Source organism: Cornus florida, unplaced genomic scaffold, assembly GCF_030987335.1.
Source record: "Cornus florida cultivar Cherokee Brave unplaced genomic scaffold, ASM3098733v1 CherokeeBrave_3.0.0_Hap2_Chr02, whole genome shotgun sequence".
Classification (NCBI taxonomy): Eukaryota; Viridiplantae; Streptophyta; class Magnoliopsida; order Cornales; family Cornaceae; genus Cornus; species Cornus florida.
In genome coordinates, this window is record NW_026775572.1 from 39,520,463 (window position 1) to 39,546,772 (window position 26,310).

Sequence of the window (26,310 nt, forward strand, 5' to 3'; positions counted from 1 at the left end):
TTCAAGAAACTCATACAAATGCTTGTAAGGTTCTTCACTTGAAAGTCCATGATAGTTAGGAAGCATTTGAATGGTTTGTGGTTTGATCTCATAGTGGTGTGCTCTAAATGGTGGTAATTGAATACATGTGGGTGTATTGTATTCATTAGGCACATAGTGATCTCTTAAAGCAATAGAAGGATTAGCAATTGGAGGTGCAACATGGGCACCTTGATTACCTTGAATGATGGGAGGTGGTGGAGCATAGATTGGCCTTAACATTCCCAATGGAACTTGGCCTTGTTGTTATGGTGGGTGAATGAATGGCCTCGGCATGCCTAATGGTACTTGCATGTTATCATGATGCACATTTGGGTGGAGGATGCCTTGTTTGTCTATGTGACCAAAGTCCTCCACATGGTCCTCATTATGTCCTTCCATTGATGAAATGGATTGACTAGAACTTTCTCTTCCCCTAGGGTTTTGAACAACGGATTCAAGATGAAAATTTAGAGGGACAATAGTAGGTTTCAATGATCTACGACCATGCATGCACAACAAAACACAACAAGCAACAAGTAATGAACAAACACTTCACCTTTGCAACAAATCAACAATCAACAAACTTCCTTCACATATAATGTTCCCATACTCCCATGCTATCAACAATATGCAAAGAAAAGTATATTGCCTCCACGTGGGCTCACGATATATCTAAGAATTAAAATACAAGCCTCCACGCGGGCCGACTATTTAACTAGAGATTGAGTTAAGAAAGAGCTCGCAAAGGGTCTTTTAGCACTTCAATTCAATTTTCAATTTTAGCCTTGCAAATTTTTTAGATTTTAGCTTTTTCCTTGCTTTTGCTTAGCTCCTTACTTGGAATGCTCCTTTGCTCACCTTATTTTCAATGCACTTAGTCAAACAAGAACCAACACAATAAGTAACCAAAATGAAAATAAAGTAAAGACACGATCAAAAGAGTATTAATTCCAAATTGATTCCACAAATATGACGTTGCCTTTAATCAATCCCCGGAAACAGCGCCAAAAACTTGGTGGATCCGAGGGTCACACCCAAAATCCAAAGTTTGTGCACCAAAAGATAGTGGTGTAGGGCTATGATGAATGTGGCTAAGTTTTACTTTTAGATATTGCCACTATTACCTTTCACTAAAAATATAGTTAGGGCAAGTAGGGATCGTCCCAAAGGATTGGTGGGTCGTACTAGGTTGTGGAATCAAGATTAGGGTTAGTAAGTCGAGTGATCAAAAGATTGGTTGATGGTTGAATTACACTAAGATGCAATTTAAACTAAAGTAGGCAATTAAATATAATGGAGAGAAAATAAGAGAGAGATTTTGGGGTTTAGAGATCACCACTAAGTATAGCTTTTCTACACCCTTAATGAATGATTAGTGAAGGGGAAAACATGTATTGCAACACAGTGTGTGTGTGTGTGGTTGTTTCAACAACTATAGATGACAAATTAAGCATATATTGTCTGAGTAACATGGTGGATAACACAACATTTCAAACTAAGCCATTAATCCTTTCTTTAAGCTCACAATCCAAACACATCACAAGGTTAGAGATATATGCTACTTACTTTCATAAGTATGAAATATCAAACAACAAGCATGGATTGTCCTTCCATTTACCATCTAAACTACAACTATACTACAATTAAGCTAATGACATGAAATTAAACTAAGGGAGAGGCTATATGTCATTTAAGATATATCTATGGCTTATATTAGATCACTTAAGCTAGTTTAATAAAAGTTAGGAAACTGCACTGTTTTATAAAAAAACTTTAAAAATACCTTAACCATTTATACTTTAGTTCAAATCTAAATTTGAATCTGCATAAAAATGCATATAATTATTACTAACCAAATATTTAGTACTTCTAAATAATGAAGAACGTCTTTTTTCTGTTGATATCATGGCAAAGTATGCTTAAAACTAAAATTTTACAAAATTTATCTATTCAGATGTGGACAATGCTTAGCTAATTTACTCCTTATGTGTTCCAATAACAAAATAACACATCAGCTTTAATAACAAAATTAGCAAAATAATAAATAAAAAAAAAAGAAAGTCGGATCGACCCGTTTTAATTTGGTAACTCTTTTCTCTCTCCTTTTTCATTGATTCCCAACTCACGCTCTTCTCTCTCCACTGTTTTTTCCATGAATACATGGTTTAGAAAGTGAAGTATTCTACCATGTGGTCCATCTGCTCTGTTTATCTGGACTTTGGTTCAAGGCCTACTATCAATTGCAAATGGAACCAAAACTAGTCCCGGCAAGATTCCACCAGGACCGGCACCACTTCTGGTTATCGGAAACATTCATAAACTCAACAACCAACCCCACAAATCTCATTGACTTTGTCCACAGTTGTTCCAAATCAGGTGTTCCAGTGGATATAGGACAAGCTGCATTTAGAACTAGCCTTAAACTGTTATCAAACAGCATATTTTCTGTGAATTCGATTGACCCAAGTTCTAATATGGCACAAGAGATCAAGGAATCAGTTCGGGACTGGATTGAAAAGGCTGGAAAAAATTTGGCCGATTACTTCCCTGTCCTTGGAAAGTTTGATTTACAAGGTATAAGGAGTAGCATGGAGATTCATCTTGGGAAGTTGTTTGGGTTCATGGATAGTATGATCAATAAACAATTGGAGATGATTAAATTTCGGGGTTACATCAAGACAAATGATGTGTTGGATACCCTTCTCAGTATAAGTGAAGATGACAATGATGAGATTGATCCAGTTCACATCCAAACATTGCAATACTCTATAATCAAATTCACCAGTGAGTAGCTTTTAAGGCTTACTGTTTGAGCAAAAAAAATAAAAAAAAGGAAGAAGAACAGTGAAGAGAGAAGGGCGTAGGTTGGGAATCGATAAAAGAGGAGTGAAAAAAGAGTTACCAAATTAAAACGGATCAATCCGACTTCCTTTTTTTAATTATTATTTTACTGTTAAAGTTGATGTGTTATTTTGTTATTGGAACACATAAGGGGTAAGTAGGGTGAAGCTACTCACGAATGAGTAGCTAAGCATTGTCCTTCAGATATTGTATAATATTAAATTCAAAAGTATGCATTTTCCACTTTTATAGGAACTTCTGTACCAAAAACAATGGTATCTCAAATTCAAGTACATCATATATCGCTTATGCGACAGTTTTTTTTACCAAAGGTTAAGATCAATGTGGCATTAATAGTAGTATCAAAATTGAAGGTCATCACTAACTATATAAAAATTTAGCCCCCACCTTAACCAGCTTAAATTCAAAAATAAATTTCTCTTTTGAGCTTTTTTTGTGCTTCCGACTTCATGATATTTTAACCAAAAAAACTGCCATGCAAAGTCAGAATGAGAACACCTATAGCAAAGGTAATATAACCCTTTCGTGAATTTCGCTACAAGAATCTAATTCAAGTGTGATACCCCAAACCCTTTTGTGAAGTTCAACCCTTTTTCTTTTTCTTTTTCTTTTTTGTGAACTTCAACCCTTTTGATTCTTAAACATGAGTAGTGTGCGCGGTTGAGCTCAAGTAATATTAAAGGGAAACATGAATCTAATATATGCGCTGATGGTTCACGAATGTCGAAGCTGCAATATGCATTTGCACAATATGCGCCGTTGAGCTCAAGGTTAGTGCATAATACTTTACAAAGTTTAGAATAACATTTACAGCTTCGGAGTGTCTATGCTTTTGGGGCCACAAGTAGAAATTGGTGTAACAAAATACCGAGGACACCGTTAATTTGAGACTTCAAGGGCCCAGAAAAAAGTTCAATTCTTGTTTTGTCATCACTACTAACACTATAAATTAATGACACCCTTCATTTTGCTTTGATATACAACAACTTGCTTGAAATAAACTGATCATATCACATTTATTATGGCAAATCAGCTACCACCAGCTCGTCCATGGTTCCGGTTTTCTTCTACGAATCGCCCTTCAGCCCCAGCACCAGCACCAGCACCAACCATTTTGGCGCCTCAGGCTCAACCACCTGCTTGCCAGCCAAGGCCACCATTTGTCCGACCCACATTTAGGCCCCCAGTAGCCCGACCTCCAGCACCACCTGTTGCTGCACCACCTCCTGCCACCACTTATGTGTCATCGTCATCTCCAACCATCAAAGTTTCCCCTTCTTCATCTTCTCTGCCAACTTCTCCAGCACCAAAACCATCACCAAAATCCACAGTTCCTCAAGTTGCATCCTCTTCTTCACTGTCACCATCTCCTAAAAAACAAGTACTTTCAGCTTCTTCATCTTCATTGCCCACTTCTCCAGCCCCCAAAGTAATGTCACCACCGGCACCACCTTCTTATATCTCTGCCACCGCTGCCTCCACCACCACTGTCAATGCTCGTGCCGCCACCCCACCATCCTCTCCAAAATCTGCCCGTTTCTACTCCACCAGCTCCTCTGTTCCTTCCTCCTGCCCAAATAAAGTTTGTTGGCAAGCCTGAAATCAAGATTCCAGCAGAAGCGGAGAAAAAAAAACTATACTGGTACAAGAAACCTTCAACACCTCCAATGATAACTTTCAAACGCATGCCAGGACGTATTCAGATTCCGAAAATTTTGGGGTGAGAGTTATAACAATTGCAGGTGAAAACAGAGGTGCTATTATGGAATTGAGCCCTTCCCTCCGCAACAAAGGCAATCCCACAGCTCTGAACAACAACGGTGAGAAATTGGAAAGAGAGAGTAATGAAGAAGGGAGGTCAAAGATGAAGGACAAAACTCACAAAATGGTGTGGCCATTGAAGACTACATTCATGAACAGCAACGTCCAGGGTGCGAGCAATTCGATTCTCTTGGACTGTTCTTTCACTCACCACGGTCCTGGTGTCCACCACTCTCTCTCTGGTAAGGCCAACGGTGGCCGTGGAGCTCAGCTAAACGACTAAAATAATTGGAGAAAGAGAGGGTATATATATAAATATATAAAACTTTAGTTTTACAATTTTATGTAATCGGAATAAATATAAATGATTGATGATAAAAGGACCGTGGATTCTGATTCCCCATTGTTATATTCCTTTTACACGATGGGTAAGAGTGATTAAGCAAGTAATGGAGGAAGTAAGAAATGAGGGACCTTTGTATGTATGTATAGTATATGAGTAATGGTTAGATCAAAACAAATGGTAGTGACAATAAATTCAAAATTTTACCGATGTGATTTGATATTAATAATATAGTAACAGGATGTATGAACCTAGATCATTTCTTATGTCATTTCATATCATCATGTGTTTGTAATCAAATTATTTATATAACAATCTCACATGCTTTTGTATTGCTATATTAATTTTTTAATATATTTGTTGCACTAAGATATAATGCGTTAACACTAATAATTTACACACAGCACATGACCGAGGCACCAATTCTCTTCCATAGGAAAGGATCCGAATTCAAATTGTTTATGCAATAGATTCACATTGTATCTGCATTGCAATAACAACTTTTTTCACGCATCTGCGCACTACGATATAATGCATTGCACTAATAATTTGCACATGACCAAGGCACAAATTCTCTTCCATAGGAAATTATCCGAATTCAAATTGTTTATGCAGTAGCTTCACAACATATTTGTGTTGCACTAATCATTTACATACAACACATGACCCGGCACAAATTCTCTTCCTCGAGGGGATCCAAATTCATAGATATGATGACACCAATAACAGATGGACAAAAATCTGCTCCAATGCACCTCTCATTGGACCATCCAAGGGTTGAGATGAAACCACCTTAGCCCCTTTTTGCCACATCGCCGCAGCTCCAACTCAGCGCCTAGTCAGCAACTTAGTCAACAAAGTTACTGATGTACTCTTTTTTTTACCACGTGAACTAATACAGCAGCCAAATCGACAGCACGATCTACAACTATACAACATACACTTAGACCATCTCCAACCGTTATGCATATTTTTTTGTGTAAATTTGATGTGTCATCATTGATTTACACAAAAAATTTGAATTATTTATTTTTAGTTCCAACGGTTGTTTTATACCTTTCGTGTAAAAATATATCCCTCAATAACAACCAACCACGTGTCATGCCAAGACCCACATAATTTTTACAAACCTACTTAATATATATAGGGTTAATTCTTTAATGGAATGAGAAACAAGGAGGAGAAAGGAAATATGTTGATGTGGATGTGTAAAAAAGTTATGTAAAATACACAATAATTTTACACATTTATGTATCTTAACAGATTATTAAAGATGAAAAAAATAATAATAATAAATAAATAAAAATTACACATCATATGTGGCAGTGTATATTTTACACAAAATGATATTTTAACAGATTGTTAAAAATGCTCTTACACATTATATATATACAAAAATATATATACAAATCTTATATGCAAAAATATATGGGTGTTGGTCAATATCCAAATATACATATAACAATATATTATATACAAAAATATTTAATTCCATCCCTTTTCTGTAAAATTACAAATTCTCACACAACATACACTTATACAAAAATATATATACAAATTTTATATATAAAAATATATCAGTACAGTTTAGTACCCAAATATACGTATAACAATACATTATATACAAAAATATTTTATTCCATTCATTTTCAGTAAAATTACAAATCTCCATAAAACATATACTTGTACATTATATATATATACAAATTTTATATACAAAAATATATCGGTACAATTCAGTATCAAAATATACATATAACAATATATTATATACAAAAAAAAATTATTCCATTTCTTTTCAGTAAAATTACAAATCTTAAACATTGATTACGTATCGGTATAGTTCAATATCCAAATATAAATTTATTTTAGATTTTAGGGTTTTGAAATAATTAACTAATTATATAGATTTTAAGGTTTGAAATTGTTAAATTGAGTTGTGGAAGTTAATTTTTTTAATGTGTTAGGAAAATATATTGATGCTATATGCAATTCATACATGATATACATTTAAAAAAAGTTGTGATAATAATAATTTGATCTCTCCAACTTTTGTATTGTATGCTGTTACAAAAAGTAGGTGATGAAATATGCAAATCTTCCTACATATATGTTGAAAGTATTTGTGATTCTTATTATTAATTTATGAATTGTCAAATTGAGTTGTGTAGGTTAATTTTTTTAACGTGTTAGAAAAATATGTTGATGCTTTATGCAATACATACATGATACATGTTTAAAAAAGTTGTGATACTAATAATTTGATCTCTCCAACTTTTGTATTGTATACTATTACAAAAAGTATGTGATGGACTATGCAAATTTTCCTACATATATATTAAAAGTATTTGTGATTCTTATTAATTATTAATTTAGGAATTGTGAAATTGAGTTGTAGAAGTTAAATTTTTTTAACGTGTTAGGAAAATATGATGATACTATATGCAATTCATACATGAGACATGTTTAAAAAAGTTATGCTAATAATAATTTTATCTCTCCCACTTTTGTATTGTCTGTTGTTACAAAAAATAGGTGATGGAATATGCAAATCTTCCTACATATATATTGAAAGTATTTGTGATTCTTATTATTAATTTAGGAATATATTGTGAAATTAAGTTGTGGAAGTCAATTTTTTTTAATGTGTTAGGAAAATATATTGATGCAATATGCAATTTATATATGATACATGTTTAAATAAGTTGTGACCATAATAAATTGATCTGTATGTTGTTACAAAAAGTAGGTGATGAACCCAGCCTTCAAATTTTTTGATTACCAATAATCACCACTGGATTAATGCCGCCATATAAGATAAACTTTGATATATCATTACGAATAAAGTTATAAGAAATTCAAATGAACAACCTAATACTTGTAATGATCGGAGCTTTAACTTCTTCCTGGACTATCAGAAATATTTTGGGGGAATCTCTCCTTCTCGGAAATTTTAGCTTATCACCAGAATGTATGGTGATTTTTCCAACTAGATCTCCTTTTGTTTGCTATGCCTCTTTGACCTTCACCAAGAGAGTTTTTTACACATAAACATAGATAGCAGAGTTTTGGGGAGATTTTCTTCGCCGGATTTCAAATTTCAGAGAGGGATTTCCTATTTGATATTTCAGACTTAGTATATATAACAGAGTTTTGGGGGGAAGGTTAACTTTCCTTTTGGGGAGAAATTGAAAATTGAAATTCAAATACGATTTTGGAAATATGCAATAATACAGTGTATAAAGAAGATGTATAAATTATACTAGAATGGATGATCAGAGCTTCAGCTTCTCGCCAGACTGAAATTTTTTTGGGAGAATCTCTCATTCTCAGAGATTTTAGCTTCTCGACAAAATATATGGTGATTTTTCCAAATGGACCTTCTTTGAACACGGAGATCATTTTGCTTCCAAAAAAATGTCCTCAGTTCTGCTTCAGCTCTTCGCTGGATACACTGACTTACTCTACTTCTTCTCCAAAATCTTTATCTTTATATGTAATCTCTTGGTTGCCTTGTCATACTCGGTTTCACTTAATCTTGGATGAGGTTCAGTTTGGATGTTTGAAATTTCAGAGAGGGCTATTTCAGAATCAGTATATATATATAGCACACTTTTGGGGGCAAGCTCAATTTTCTTTTTGGGGGGAATTTGAAAATTGAATGACAAATACAATTTGCAATTATACAGAGTATAAACAAGTATGTATAAATCACATGTATAAGACAAAGTCAAGTAAATACTGATTTAACCAATTTGCCACCTCAGCCCATTAGACAGTTTCCAGTGAGAGGTGCAAAGGAGAAGATTCTTTTCCAAAACAGATAGGGACTCCAAGTCTCTAATTTCAAAGGTGACTCCTTGTAGTTGTGAGTCATTAAATTTTGACCAAATATAATTTGTTATTTCAATTGCATGTTAAAAAAATTTAAGAATGGATGCATCACTATCATTATTATTGAGACAGTATATAGGTAAATGTTGAAAAGCGAAATGTCAATCATCATCACTTATATTAGTATATTAATATAATAATTCAATACCAAAGGACCAAATGGCCAGCAGTATCATCCCTTTCTCCACAAAAGGGAGGTCAGGGGTTCAAACCTCGGTGGAGGTAGGGTGTGTGTGTAATTGCTTTAACTTTCAATATATATATATATATATATATATATATATATATATATATATATATATATATATATTCAATTAATAAACTTTACCAACCATATAGTTAATAATATATATATTTAGGGTTAAATGCAAAAAAAACCCCTGAATTATAGGGGTTTTGCAACAAACCCCCTTGAACTACAAAAAAAAAAAAAAAAAAAAAAAAAAAAAAAAAAAAAAAAAAACCCTGAGAGAGGGGTGAAGGTGATGGCAGTTGGCAACCGAGAGAGAGCTCGGCGGTGTGGGTTGTGGAGATTTTGGCTGGTGGAGAGCTCGACGGTGCAGAACAGCGACTACAGAAGTCGCAATTCCAGCGCAAATCAAAGACTGGCACAGCAGTGTTGGATCCAGTGTTGGCGACAATGGCTTGTACGCACTGGCAATTGGTAGAACAGTGGGCAAGATGGGCTGTGGATGAACTTCGGTAGTGCTCGGATGGGAGCGAGACGATGACGGCGAGCTTTCGTAGCGGTGGGCGACGGGTTGTGGAGAGGATCAAGGCAAGGATAATGAATACTTGGGTGAGTTGTTTGCTTGTACTTAATAACTTTTGATTAAAATTATAATACTTACTGTTCCTGAATGGACCTTCCTTGCTGCCACCAGCACCACCATCAGAGATAAAAAATTGCACAAGAGATTCTTAATATTGTTTGTTTTCATCTGAATTTTTTTGTTCTACTTAATTTAGGTTGTTTTTGGCTTACACTTTTCCATTGAATTATATTCTTGCACAAGGGATTTCTATGACAACAAATAATGTCTCAATTAATCATGGGAAATAAAGAACTGTGTTTTTGGGTTGTATTTGGGCTTGAATCTTAACCCGGTGAGAAAATATGGTTGACATCAGTAAACTGCAAGTAATTTTGATTCCTTTAGGTAGGTTATGATCTTGATTAGTCTCACTATATTAATTCTGCCAGATGTTGGAAAAAGTAGCTGAGTATAGGAAAGGATGCTCGCCGTGTTGATGTCCTCTGTCATAGGATGTTCTTGAGTTATAGGCTCCTGGATGGAACTTCCAGGTTTAAACAACTGCATGAAATTGTTTGTGATGCCAAGAACAAATTAGAAACAGAGGTTGGTCCAGTGAATGGAGTTTCGTCCAAGATGGCTATATAAATATATTGATTGAGCTTGGGTGTTTTCATACGAATTACTGTATTTGAATTGATTCAATTGGGAAATTGTTTGAGAAACATTTGTGGCTACGGCGGTGATGGCAGTAGCTGGACTAGTTCACTATGAATTATTTGAATTTCTTAAAATTATGGTTCAATTGCTTCGGATGGTGGTGGCAGTGGGATTTGAATGTGGTTTGGGTTAAACGGCTTTCGGTGTGGAAGATGAACTTGTCGGTGTTGAACCATGAACGTCGGTTGTTGAAGAGGGTGAACAGTTATAGGGCGTGTTTGGGTATGGCTGTTGAAGATGGTGAACAGTTATAGGGCGTGTTTGGGTATGATATAGGGTCTATGGAAATTAAGGGCATTTTAGTCCTTTTATGCGTATAAGGGCAGTATGGTCTTTTAAAATAAGTAAACTATTTTTAATGGCCAAAACCTGCTGGATTCTTACCGGATGGAGTCATCTGCAACAAAATTGAATAGTCTAAGCGGTTAGTTGCAATTTTTGTAGTTCAGGGAGGTTAGTTGCAACTTTGCCAATAGTTCACGGGTTTTTTTTGCATTTAACCCATATATTTATAACAAAATAATATATTTGTGATTAATAAATTAATAAATGGTAATAATTTGGGAAGTTAAACTTTAAATTAGCCTGATTTAATCATTAAATTAGGTCACTTGGAGGCCCATTTATATCAAACTCCTTAAAAACTCATAAGCCCAGGTCCTTAGTGGGGTCTGTTGTCCTGCAAATCAAGACCAACCATAGTTTGGGCTTTTAGGCATTGCAAATTTTCTAGACCTGATCTAGGCCCCAAAAAAAAAAATCTACGCCATTTAGATTTTTCTGCATTGATCAAAAGTAACACCATGAGAATACTCTCAATTATAACATATCTAACCTTTTAAATGTGGCATAAAAAAAAATTAATAAGAAAGGTAAAGTCCTACAGTCTTCCTCACCTTGTAAAGTAAAAGATCAAAAGTTCAAATTTAGATAATAAAATGTCTTAGTGCTATGTTTGGAAGTACTGAAATTCAGAGAATTCTTCTCTTCTTCTAAATTTTCTTCTTCTTCCTTCTCTCTTTACTCTGTGGGTTCGAGTCTTAGTATTTGGGTTCGAACCTTAATTAGTCACTCCGAGTTTGAGTTCGAGTGAAAGAGTACTACACCGAGCCGGTTCGTCTATTCATTTGGTTTACAGTGCTACTACCGAAGGAAGACAAGTCGTTGTATCCTGAGAGATAAACGCCACTGAGTCCGTGAGCACCATAGCGGGGCGAATCTGTCTTAAGAACATAGAATCAAATTCTATCCTTGACTTTTAATCAGGTTCCTTTATTTCATATTTTTATTTGATTATATTAAACTTTGTAGTATAATAAATTATATAATTATAGATTATTATTTTATAATAATAATTATTATATATATATATATATACACACACACACACACAAACACATTATATTTTCAAATAATATTTAAATAAATAATACTATAACAGATAGTATAATTAGACCGTATTTTTGGACAACAAAATGTTGATATAAATTTTTATTTAATCATATAGGATGGAGATTGTGATTATATTTATATATGAACTTTTTGTTTTTGACATATAATCCACTAAACTGTCAAACACCCCTGAAATAATAAATTGTATGAGGCCGAATTTTCACGGAACGGTTAGTTGGATTATGAAATAATAAAAATGTCCTTTCCATGCAGTAAAATTAAAAGAAAATGAATTAGACTCCGTTTATTTGAGTATAAAATATTTTATGTGTTTTTTGGTGTTAAATTGTCGCAAAATATTCACGGAAAAAAAAATATATTAAAACCTAATAAAAATAATTTATTCATTAATTTTTGATAAATTATTTTATACGTCCCACCCGATGGACTCGACCTCAACCTCCACCTAGACCTTTGTCAAATATCGAAAATTAAAAATAAAAGAAAATATTTTACCTAAAAAAAGAATATATTTTTAAAAAAAGAATATATTTTCTGACAAATATATTTTACATTGAAACAAACTAACTGAAATGTAAATGTAAAATTATCAGTTTGTCCAATCTGTAAACGTTTGTAACGTTTAGCATTGGTAATCTATGAGAATGAGATCAAGGAACAGCATATCAAGTCTTTGTTCCACGCCATCACTGATTACCATTCCCGACACCACAGTTACAGACTTTTCATTGATAATGTCCAAGTTTTTCACATTTGCTTCCTTACAACAAATTCCACCTGAAGAATCAAGTATAACAACCAAAAGCTCTGCTCCTTAGCAATAGAAATTTGCTGCAATGCGCGTAAATTATCTTTCCGTGCCAAGTAATAATTATTACATGTTTCGAGACTATATATATGTTCTTGGCTAATCACAACTCGACTTGTAAGTCAAAACCTAAATAAAATATAACACATTTGCTAATATATCGAGTTACGAGAGGCCGAGACAACCTAGTCTCGTACCTATGTAAATTTATTTATTTATTATTTTTTTTTAATAATAACTATCAGAAGCAAACAATCCGTCGTTGTGTCACATTGTGTTGCAAGGATATTTTAGATAGTGATAAGGGCATTTCGGTCATCAAATATTTAATTAGATATTCACGTGACTAAGCTCTCCCTTAAGTTAAAACAATAGGAGCCGTTGATTTATTTTAGAATTGTTCAAATAAGGAGAAAATAAGTCAGTTCAATGATTTAATAGTATCAGTTCATAGATTCGAGCTTTAGTGGAGACATGGGACCTGATAAGTTACCTAATGATTTAATAGTTCAAGGAATTATTTGTTAAAAATTAATAGTTCATGAGACTTTCATGAAAATAAGCCTTATATAAACTTTGAAAAAAAAGCACAAAAAAAATATAAAAAAACAAAAACAAAAACAAAAACAAAACAAAAAACAAATGAAGTGAAATTTCCTTAACAGTTTAGAGGTAGATCAACCTCAAACTGAGGAATTTTATTATATAGGAGTACTAGTTTATGAACTAGTGTTACATAGGCAATAGCAATATTTTTTGTCACAGATTGAAAAGCAAGGAGGATGACAATTTAAAAGTTCTTCGCAATCTTGGCCTTTTTCACAGTTCTGGTCCTTCTGGACGTCACCAATGTTTTTGACAAGCCATTCATTCTGATCCAATCGCTCTGCTAGCCCTTCTTCAAGTCCAGGGACAGTTGAGACTGCCAAACCTACCAAATGAGAGTTACCTGTTAATGTAAAAGTGTTCTACTACTAGTCTCTTTGTGGCCGGTGTGTGTGTGTGTGTGTGTGTGTGAGAGAGAGAGAGAGAGAGAGAGAGAGAGAGAGTAACCTGATGCAGTGACCAAGAAGATGGCGAGGAGAAGCACCTTGAGAGAAGAAGTTTGCTCCATTTGAGAACTTTTGGTTTGTGAAGTGGTTTAAGAATTATTGCATGATTTGGGGTGTTCTTTGTTCTAATATTTATAGTAGAGGAATTGACTTAATTTAAGTTTGGAAAAGGCTTTTATTGAAAGAAGAAAAAAAAATAGGATTTTTGCTTCCCAAAAGTTCAATATTAATTGAATGGATATTATATGGTGGACCGATACCTTTAAAAATAGGTAGAGTAACAGAGTATCATCTATCGTGCACATGTCTGATACACGGTGGTCAATCCAATCCAATCCAATGTACTCATGTCTAGCTAAGACAAACAGTTGTGGACCAACACACTTAAAAATAAGTAAGTAGGTGGTCTAGTCTAAGCACACTTTTGGGTCCAAAAATGTGGACAAACGCCATTAAAAATAGCGAAGTAATGTACTCACGAGTCATGTCTAGCTAAGACAATCGGATGTTGTTTGGGCGAATACATTCTTAGGCCATTTCTAATGCCAAAAAAAAACTATTTTTGCATGTTAAATTTATATTTTGAAAAATATTACAGTATCAAAATATTATATTTTAGTAATTTTGTTCCAATAGTGTATTTCATCCAAAATACTATTTTTTTCACACAATCACTATTTTTTTTTTAACTATCATTCTCAACTATCATTCTTTTTCAACTACTATTTCCAACTGCCAAATCAACATTTATCTATTTTTATTTTTATAAGTAATATTATTTATTATTTATTTATCTTTTAACCCTACTCTAAGAAATAAAATTTTAATTTATTAATATTAATTCGTATATTTAAATAATTATTAAGTAATACATCCTTAGAGTACATTAAATTATCATTAACTAATTAAATTAACTAATTTATTATTTTTATACATTTATAAATAAGCGCTTGGGCCAAAAAAATCATTTCACGAATCGGATTGGATTTTTAATAGCCCAATCTGTGAACTACGGATTTGATTTTTTTGTATCCGCCACCGATCCGTGAATGTAGCAATCCGATCCGATCCGCGCAAATTCCCAGTTACCAATTTTTTTTTATTTTTTTTATTTATTTATTTTTTTTTTATGAGTGTTTGTATTTTATTTAACTTGTTTGCCTTATTAAAAATAAACAAAAATATTTGAATCATCAAATCTACAATTCAATAAAATCCATAATAATCTTCAAACATAAGGCTAGGGTGATTGATATCAACTATTTCAGTTATCAACATTTTTCTGCCTCCTTCAAAAATACATTTCCGAAGCAGATGCTTTTATGAAGCACAACAAAAAAAAGCTTCGACAACACAATCCATTGCCTTTACTTTCATTGTCATACAGGGAACAAACCAAAATAGCATATTGCTATAAAGTGCTAAACTTCATACAGGGAACAAACCAAAATAGCATATTCCTAGAAAGTGCTAAACTTCTCCTGTCCTTCATGGTGGAGATGGGGGAAGAGGAACATAATAATAAAAGTTTGTTAAGTGTGCTTGTAGTTTGGCAAGAATCTCATCCTTACACAACTGGTAATAAACTTTCGCCTGAGGATCCATGTTGGAAAGGTCCATCATCATAATCTTATCATCTCTCTCTTTTTCCTTGGCTTCTTTCTCTTCTTACTCCCTTTGATTCATTTGCTCCATTACCTTAACTTCTCTTTCTTCTATTTCGAACTTTTTCATTCTACTCTCACTTGTATTTTCGTTAAATTTTTTCATCAAATCACAAAAACGAGTGTCTAAAGTATCTGCTATCTTATTTTTCCTACGTGCTTCTTTTGCAGCTTTCCTTCCACTAGGCCTTTTGGTTCTTGGGGAGTTAACAGATTTTTCAGTTGGATCTTGATCAGAATCGAGAGAAATAGGCATCTCATGAATTTGGGATGCGGAAGAGGAATATGGGGTCATTGCAGTAGCCTTTGGCTTTTTGGAGGATCCTAATCTTCCCACTTAATGCCATGCTCCAAGATCGCCCAACAGTGATCTAAATTAAAATGTTTTTTCTCATTTTAATAATACAAACTTTTTGCTGGAAAAACCTAGAAAATGATATGAAACAAAATTAGATTTATAAAAATTAAAATTAGAACTAACAAGAAAAGTAGAAATCTCACCTTATCTATTTCATTGATTCCACTTTGTTGCCTATCTTCAATTTGTTTGAGGCACTCACTATATTTACCGCAACACTTCATGATTATTCCCCAACGAGATTGGATAGAACCTTGTGTTGTACAATTTCATCCTTGTTGTGGTCAAGATAATTTTGGAATATCCGACTCCAAAAATTAGTTTGTGATTGCGAGTCACCAACAATTGGATCTTGGGTGATGCTCAATCAAGCATTGCAAATTGTTATATCTTAATCCGGCATGAATGCCTTTCCCTGCCTTGTTGATTGTTGAGGGACTTCCATTAATGCTCAACCAAGCATTGCAAAACTAAGGAAAAACCACAAAACACATATATAGTTATGTGTTATACAAGAAAAGCTAAAGAAAACAAGAAAAAGATGGATAGGACCATCCATGCATTACAGTATTTAGAGTGATGAAGAGTTGAATAGTTTTGATAAGAGTAAACATATATTCCAATTTACTACTCTAGTTATGTGTATTAATGAAGAGACAGGAACCTTATCATTTAAATAAGAGAAGTTTAGAACATGTAAACACTAAGTTATGAAATCCAAACCCTTAAACAATTGCTATCAGGTTTATCCATCAAACCTTCTCAAAGATGGCCATTTACTATATCAAGATCTTGAATTTAATTGAAAGGTAGCACCCACACTAGATAAAATTGGAAAAATAAGATTTTAAAGGTTAACAAGACATGCGTCAAAAGATATTATTGTAAGCAAATATATTGTTTCACAAAATGGCAAGCATGTTAAATCAAAGAACAAAATAGTTAATAATTGGATTAGTATATTTTACTGAATTTCACAAATGAGCCCTAAGGTTGTATCACTTCCATATAGCATTCAAAGTCTAACCAATCTCACAACTTTGGAAATTGGGCACTGTGGTGAACTCAATAGAAAATGTAAGAAGGAAGAGGGGGAGGATTGGTACAAGATAGCACACATACCAAATGTTCTTATGTTTTAGTACACACAGTTGCAGCCAATGGAAAAGGTTACAAGCACAGAACCTCTTCCTCAGAGATGAGCTGGTGAAATGACAACAATCCAACTAGAGGCAAATGTCTCTCCTCATATCACATGTCGCCGCGATTTCATGTTACAGAAGGTAACAACTTCTTCACATTGGTTATGTTGTGTTAAATTCCAAAAATGTACAAATACACACACATATATTTGTGTACTGATAGTGGGAATTTATGGTTGTTGGTTGTAGATGATAGATATCAGCACCAAGATAAAGAATTTGGGACAGTCCATCAACATTCCTGCATTTTTAGATGTATTTAATTTCTAAAATTTTCTATTAATTGTTAAATAATTAAAGTTGCCCATTGTTAAGGTTCCAAATTGGAAATGTGGATGGTGCCAATTGATACTTAGGCTTAGAAATGTATGTGATCGCACACTTTCCTGTTCATGGTGTGACCTCATGGGCTTGTGCACACTCCTCTATTTTTAGCTAAAAATTGTCTTTGATACCATCTGTTAGTATATTGTTCGCTTTGCACACTCTCCTTCTCATGATTTTCAAAATATTGTTTGTACAATTAAGTGGCATTCCCACAAATAAGTGTTAACAATCTCTTCCCCAAATGATGTGGAACATCACATAGGCACACAATTACGAGACATTCACACATATAAGTGTAAACAATCTCTCTCGCAGACAATGTGAAACATTACATAGGTGCTCTCTCTTCTCCTTTACTACATAATTTGCATGATTTGTCTATTTTTTTATTTATGTTTTCCCAAAAATAAAAATTAAAATTAAAAAAAAAAATCTATTTTCCACTTCCATTGATCTCAAAGTTATAGTTCTCCAACTTTCACATTTAAAACTCTAATTCTTTTTTCTTACAAGTTACATATTTCCACCATTATTGTTATAATTCTATTATAAAAAATAAAATTAAAAACCTTTCTATTTATTTATGTATTCCTATCATCATGAATTCTTGAATGAAAATGATTAATATAATATTTAATTAATAGAATAAATTGAATAGCTAACAATATGTTTAATTGTTACGTTATTGCACCTTTTGGATTTCCCTCAACAGCTATTAAGATAATATAACTCCACCACTTTCATAATATAATTGCTGAATTTTAAATTTTTATATGCATTTTATATGCAACTTTTTTAAATGCCTTTTATTTATTTATTTTTATTTATTTATTTATTTTTTGATAGTTCAACAATTTGACTAATCAATATTTGTAATACCCCTAATTTAAAAAGGATAGTCTCGGTATTATTTTAATAATTTTAATTGCATTTAATTATTTAGTTGTTTTTTTGGCTAATTGTTTACTTATTTAATTGATTTAATTATTTGTTTAAATTGAATTGAATGTGATGATGTGTATTTATTTAGGAATTTAATTGTTTTATTTTTATTTTTATTTTATTTTTATATTTTTAAGGAATTGGATATGAATAGTAGTAATTGACCAATCAATTGGACTGATATGGACTACTTGGATAAGGGGTTTAATGAGTACGGATAATTACCCATGTATTATATATATATATATATATATATATAAGGAAATTCCTTAAATAATAATCTAGTATATATTTATATATTATATATAAAAAGGAGTACACATAGATTATACGTAACATATATTTAAGTTACCTTTTTAGTATTTAAATTTTATTTTATTTTAGTTTGTCTTGGAATGGAAAAAAGATTAGGGTTATTTTAGTTGTCTATAAATATATAATTATAGAGTTGTGAAAGAGGTTAGAAAATATATCACGTACTATATTTTAGAGAGAGAAAGAAGGAAGAGAAAAAGGAAGAAAGAGGTTAGGGTTTTTATCAAATCCCTAAAGGCAAGTTTTAATTCTTCTTTTCTCCTTTGATTCGTACCCTATGCATGCTAGATTAATTCTAGATTCTTTAAACAAATTAATTGAATCTAATTATATGAATTTATTTGAAAAATTCAGTTCATGTGTTTTAATAATGAGTTTGAGATAATTTTCATATTTTGAAAAATTAAATTTTCATATGTTGTATTATAGTTTGGGTTTTAATTATGTTGTAATATATTATAGGTTTAGTATGGAGTAATTTATATACTTCAGATGGAATTAAATTTGGTTCACACGCGCCGAACAAGGAAACCATTGACAGTTGATTTAAAAAAAAAAAAAAAAAAAAACAAACAAATAGATTGTAATTTAATGGTAATTAGAATTTCTGTTTGTTTATTGCATGCACGCGTAACGAGGAATTCTTTTAGCTTAGTATGAACCAGATTAGCATGAGCATGCATCAGCTATATGCATGTACGAATTCTGTATGTTTTCCTTCCATGCACGCCGAACGAGGAACTTTTATAAACATGCATCAGTTGTTATATTAATTGAGACTTTGTTTTATATATATATTTTTTCCCTTCACATGGTTAAGAATACTTGGATTAGTTTAATGTATGTGTGAGAACACATGGGCACGCCGAATGAAGAAGAAAAAAACAAAAGTTATAGGCTGCATCAGTAGTTAATATTAAATGAAATTTCGTTTTGTTTTTTTTTCTTGATGTGATTAATATCAGTGTGGATTAATTTGCATAAGTTTGTAAATAGTCACTGATATAAAATTTAATTTAAAAGATTAAATTAATTAAATAGGGTTGAGTTAAATTATTTAAATCAGTTAATTGAATTTAAATGAATTTAATCAGTTTGTGGGAGAGTACAATTAATTGAGATGCATGCTATTTTTTTTTTATGAGGTAAATTAATTGCATGATACTTAGAATTGTTATTTTTACTCAATTAAATGTAAGTGATGAACATATGATTACATCATATTTATTTGGATTATTAGATGTAAATATTATTTACATTGTCATTGGATTTGAAACTTTTATTTGATTATGATATGGATTAATGCACCATTATGGGATGGGGGCATATTAGAGACAGATTAACTTAAAAGTTAAGTCCTACCTATTTTTAATAAGGGAACGGATTAACCATAGTGTTAAGTCCTATTTATTCATGTTAGGTCAACGGAATAGTTGGATGACATATTATTAAAATAATAATTGGATAGTTTATTTTTGATGGTTGGATAGGACGGATTTTAAATATATAATTATACACCATGATATGAGCTTGAGTCTCAAGATCAGTGGTTAGGGTGCGTATAATGCTAGGGATGTGTAGCTAGATATAGCGTAGTTGTGTACCCTAGTAGGTCTAGGTACTCATACCCACTATATGTGCGTTTTGCATGTTGCCTACTATTCAGGTTGAGACAACTCTTAGTTATTGTTGAATTAATTAGGATGTGTATGTGTATCAGGTCTCTGTTTGGGATGTAGTAGATTAGAACTTGTTTGTGGGCCAAACCCACCATTATTTTTCAGGTGTTCGTCAGTTCCAATCTTAGAGGTTGTTCGTGCCGAGCAGAGACAATCATTCACTCTTCCTACTCTACGTAGGACTCGTCTTCATTAGTTACTTATTATTTTTAATTTGGTTCAGTTATTTCACTTAGGATATTATTAGGGGTCCACAGTATGGATTCCCGAGTTATAGTTTAATTAATTACTAGTATCCGAAGATTGGAGAATTTTATTATTGAATTTTTAATTATTATTTATTTGAGGATTTTAAAATAGGAATTTATTATTTAGTTTCCTTCAGCTTATTATTTATTTATTTATTTATTATTCTTTTTGTATTCAAATGTTTGTTTAAATATTAATTGTTTGGTATCCCTTGTATTCTGTGCTTGGACTTGATCACCCGTGGCTCTAGAATCGAGGGGTATCACAGTTGGTATCAGAGCGCTCCAGGTTCAAGGGTCTCTAGGGATCTATCGTTTTAAGACTTCCGCGTAGCGTATTCTTTTATTTAGAGCCTAAGATTATGATTCGTTGTATTCTTTACGGTTCGGTTAAATCGTACTAGTGTCTGTCTTTCTATGTTAACAGAATGGTTAACGCTAGAAAAAGACGGGACAATCAGAGAAACAGGCAACGAAGGGAAGCGGCCCGTAGGCAGCGTCAGGAAGATGAGGGTCAGTTCCACGAGGAGTATGAGGAAGTTCAGCAGACTCGGGGTCAGGGAGGAGATCCAGAGTTTCCTCCTCACCTCAATAACCTTATTGCTCGGGCTATGGAAGCAGGGGTAACCGCTGCACTTCGGAATCAGCCTCAGGTACAGCCGGCACCGTTACCAGCACCAGTTGTTCAGACTGATACATGGGAAAAGGCTAAGAGTTCTTTCACAAAGGGGAGCCCACCTGAGTTCACAGGCTCCACCGATGCGAAAGCAGCTCATCAGTGGAAACAGGACATCGAGCGACATCTTCGTTTGGTTCATTGCACGGAGGTTCAGAAGTAGATACTTGCTACCTTCAAGTTAGTTGGGGATGCACTACAGTGGTGGGAGTCAGTTACCGCCGCTGAGGAGAGGATGGCATTGACTTACGATCAATTCAGTGCACGCTTTGATGAAAAGTATTTCCCTTATGCAGTCAGGGCAGCCATGAAGACTGAGTTTTTTAATCTGCAACAGGGGAACATGACAGTGGTAGAGTATGAGCAGCAGTTCACGTGCTTATCTCTTTTTGCACCGGAGGAGATGGATACAGAGGAGAAGAAGCGCAACAGTTTCATTAAGGGACTGATGTGATCTATTGTGATACCCCTCGATTCTAGAGCCACGGGTGATCAAGTCCGAGCACAGATCCGAGGGATATCAGACAATCAATATGTAAACAAGCAGGAATAAAACTGAAGTAAGACTTAAATAATAATAAACAGAAAGAATACTAATATGAAAAACCTTGAACCTTAAATAAATTAATATAATTTAAATCCGTACAACTCGGGAATCCACCTAGTGGACCCCTAATTCCAAAACTTTAAATAAATTTACAGAATTAGAACCCAAAACCAAAATAGAAAGGAAATCCTATGTAACCGGAAGAGTGAGTGTCTGTATCTGCATCAACACGATCAAACTCTAAGCCTGTTACTGGCGAATACCTGAAAAATAGAAGTAGGTCAGGCCCACATGCAAGTTCCAATCTACTACAATCCGTGCATAAACCCGATACGCAGATACATCCTTGATAGCTCAGCAATATCTACAATAGTCCATATATATATATACACACACTATAGGATGCTCACTAGCCTATAACATGGTTCAGCCTGGGTAGAAGGTGACCTATAAAACATGCTTTTCAGCGGCCAAGTACCTAGACCTACCAAGGAACATTAGCTATATCCAGTTACTCAACCTTTGCGATATACGCACCCTAACCGTGATCAGGAGACTCAAGCTCGTATCACGGTACCATAAATATATATATAAATTCCTTCATAAAGCAGAAAGATAAAACAAACATCCGTTATGTCGTTCAACTATTTTAGTTGACAGGACATGCATCCATGTAGGATTTAACTTTTTTTGTTAATCCATTCCGTATGTATGAAGGGGTAGGACTTAGCATTTTGATTTAATCCATCCCTGATATGTCACTGTCCCATACCGGTACATATGATCACTCAAACATCCAATCCATCCAAAACCAAACATAATAGAAATCAATTATAGACAAGATCCTATTATGCATCCAATATATGACTATATTTATAATGAAAACTCCTTCTGAACTTGTTAAAACAATAAACAATTTAATCTATTCATCTCCATATAATTAACAGAACAAGAATTTATAACAGTTCAGCAATTACCATTCATAGCATGATATAATGACTATCAGAATTATAAACTGAGCAACATTATACTAGAAAACCCAAACCATCCTCTCATACTAGTTCCTTCAAATTATTACAACCGAGACTAGTAATGAAAACCTCCTCAATCCTGACGGAATGAAAGTTAACGTTTATAACACATGACGTCCCTTTTTAATCCTGCATCCTAAAACCTGTGCCTGATATCATATGACACTGAGAAGTCTCACTGCACATTGCGTAAAACCCCAATGGTACTTTATACCCACTCATGTAAACTGGTTAAAACAAACCAGCAAATAAAATCTCTTTCACTCCTGTTAGCACACAACCATGTATTTAAATTACACGATGTCCACAACCACAACCTATCCAACCCTCTTGGAACTTAAATATATCTTAGACATTGTTGATATAAAGTCCCAGAAATATCCGTTATAACAGTTTATTGAATTTTGCTAAAACAACTCGCCTGTTAGTCTCCCTTCCTTTCTTCCGGACAGCATACACATTACTAGTGTTTATGTTCATGATGCCCCTTAGAATCAAACCCCAATATAAACCCACTGTTTAAAGGTTCTAATAGGTAAATTTTAATTATTTAGAACCCCCTTTAATTTCCAGAAACTTCGTTTAAGGCCCCAAAGGCAGAAAAATGCCGAAAGTACCTCCACAGGGGTATGTGTTCAAAGGAGCCGACTCCCCCCTATGGGAGCCGGCTCTTTATCTTCCAGAGCCGGCTCTCCCTCATGGAGAGCCGGCTCTACTTGCTTGGGAGCCGGCTCCCTCACTTAGGGAGCCGGCTCTCTCTCCTTGAGAGCCTGCTCCTTTGTCTCTGACCTTCGTCTTCGGTTCCGGTGCCATTCCAGCCATCTGTCCCACCTTTGATACAGATTTTTAAACTTCCTAGAGTTCAATTTACATCCACACAGTCCTAGAACCTCCTCACATCCCCTTAGGATTTGATTTACAGAAGCTTAAATCCTTGTCGCAGCAGTTGAAGCAAAGAACAATTTCAGAAACACAAAAATGTAAAAACAGATTTCAGCTTGGTTCATTATGCATAAATATTCGTTTTAAAGTTTAATTACATTCCTAGGGTTCCGTCTAAGTTCCTAAAGTCCTAGAAACTCTTCACCTTCCACTATGAATTAATTTACAAAAAATCTCAATTCATAAACAAACACAGTATGCAGGAAACCGATTCCAGTTCTTTAAACACAACAAGTTACAGTCTGTTACACATGCATCAACCATCAGTTTTAAAGTTGAATTAACCCTGGAGACTATATAGAATGCACAGAACACAAGTTTACAGGAAGGAGAGAATGAAACTTGCCTTTAGATTTCGTTTTGAAACCTTACAGCCGCATCGTCTCTAAGTTTCAGAATTCTCTTATACTGCTCCCACCTCTGACCATTGTTCCATTCCTCTGTTCTTCCTCCTTAGCTTCATAGATTAATACTACGTGAATAATGTTTTATTTTAACCCTTGCAGACTACACAGGAATATACACATTGAAGTGTATACAACCCTCTCTATGTATCTCTGTTTTTCCTCTTAAATTACCCCTACGTGAATAGGGTTTTCTCCCAAAAACCCTTGTAACATATATCGTTATATATATATAGACTCTTCTGAAACCCTAATCCCAAATCCAGTAATCCTAACCCTAAGTCCAGCCCAACTACAAGTCGGCTACCTAATTACTTAATCATAACGCCCTAAACCTAATTATCACCCAACATGGTAATAAACAAGTGACCACAACAGTTACATTCATTATACATATATCTGGAATAAAATTAACTAACTAATTAATTAATTACCCTTAAACATAATTAAGGAAAATAAATAAATAATTATGACTAAAAACCACACAGAACACACATAAAATTTCAAGTCAAATGAAAAATAAAATAAAACACACTTAAACAATATTAATTTAAACACACAATCAATCAATCAATTAATTTAAACAAATACAATAAACACAACTAGTCAAATAAGTACATAAGTCACTTAGATAATCAAAATTAAATTCCTATTTTATCCTTTTGAAAACTAGGGGTATTACATTCTTTCCCCCTAACAAAATGAATTCCGTCCTCAGAATTCACAAAAATCTAAATTAATGTCTTTGCAAAATTCATTTCCGTTTTCGTGTGGCACAGCCCCTTTAGATGAGCGCCACCCAAATTCCAACACATCCAACCATATACAAGATTCCTATGTTTAAGAAATAGCATAAATGTGCAACTCCTAGATTGTATCTAGCAACGATCCAATCTTATCCAATATTTAATGAAGGGTAAACCATCCCTCGTCCTTCCAATTCCATATAACTAACACATAAAAGTCCTATGCTTCCAGCGCTTAACAAGTTGGTAACGCTAAATAATAGGCTACTGCCGAAACCAATAACCAAAACCCGTGAAGAGTCAGTGCGATACTTAAAACTGACTTTCCTCTAATACACATTGCTTCCGATACGGAAAACCGCTCAAACAACCCTTCCCTGATAGAAAACTCCCATGTACAAGTTCAACTAGCTACAAAATCCGACTGTCGCCTCCAACCCGTGAGCACTCATTACCAAAAGAGAGCATGGTTCTCCAATGTATCCTTACATAAAGTCAAGGTCTTATTAGATAACCTCACTTCCATGTCGGACCAACCATTAAGAGATCGACACAACCCGACTATCTAAAATCCCAAACATTGTCGCACGAACCTCCTTGTGCCAATAATAGCACAGATAATATCTGAAATGGTAAGTAACAGTTTCAATTACCCATGCCAACCTAAGATACATATCCTAAGCATATTTGGCATGATTAAATAGAATATCACGGTCCAATTTCCCGTCTAGAGATGCAAAGCATAGTTGTTGCTCCAACACCTTCAGAAAGCTCATTTGACATAGCACCAGTTATCTTCCATATTGAATAATCACATGCTATACCTCCGTTATCAGCGTAATGTACAACTGATAAGAAACGCCAAATATTCTAAGTCGACCACTTCCATTTCCCTGGTAACAGCAGGTGTTATAATTTCCATATGTTAAACCACAACGGTTTGCGCAATAACCACCGAAGGTTCAATTTCCATACCGGTTGATAAGATCATCCTCTTCCCTATTACTTCTACCAAACGTAGCTTAACACAAAGTGTGAATCACCACATCTATCCACCTAAGCCGTCCCGTGATCCGCGCTATTTGTAGGAACTGATATCTTACTAGTTCCCAAAATAGACAAAATGAAACTGATTTAATTTTATCAGTCAACGATCTCCCAACCAGAATTCTGACCCTTGTGTAGAATCAGTAATCTCTCATCTAAATCCGTGGAAACTACTCTGTCAGTCCCGCTCTAGCATGAGAAGTGGCCGCAAGGATCTAATGACCTCTGACGGTCCATCTAGATTATTTACCAGATATCAGACTTTGAGACAGATATTAGATGTTCGGTCTTATCTTCAAGTCTTTTATATCTTACTTTTCTAACACAAATAAGTGTCGATTAGACATCCCGTCTAACTGCAACCGCATATGGAAATCTCCAAATAGTCAACAATTTCCGAGCAACAACTACTTGTTGCGAACAGTAACTTAAAAAAAAAAAAATTCCCATATTATTTGTGCAAATGAGTGACTCTGCCTCCTCTTTGATATGCAACTCCAGCACCTCCTCCTAATGACACTACCTGATGAAAATAAAATTCTTGATTAAGAAT

At 33.9% G+C, this 26,310-nt stretch overlaps 2 protein-coding genes across 2 annotated transcripts; both read left to right on the forward strand.

Moving 5' to 3' along the window:
* The first annotated feature begins 2,267 nt into the window (after positions 1–2,267).
* On the forward strand, positions 2,268–2,813 carry LOC132296092 (geraniol 8-hydroxylase-like). Its single transcript, XM_059794332.1, has one exon. It carries the CDS (start codon positions 2,268–2,270, stop codon positions 2,811–2,813), a length of 546 nt encoding a protein of 181 aa, XP_059650315.1.
* A 1,091-nt stretch (positions 2,814–3,904) lies between these two features.
* On the forward strand, positions 3,905–4,927 carry LOC132296093 (vegetative cell wall protein gp1-like). The gene is made up of 2 exons (XM_059794334.1): positions 3,905–4,473; positions 4,576–4,927. The coding sequence occupies exons 1-2, from the start codon at positions 3,905–3,907 to the stop codon at positions 4,925–4,927; spliced, it is 921 nt and encodes a 306-aa protein (XP_059650317.1).
* Positions 4,928–26,310: the final 21,383 nt, after the last annotated feature.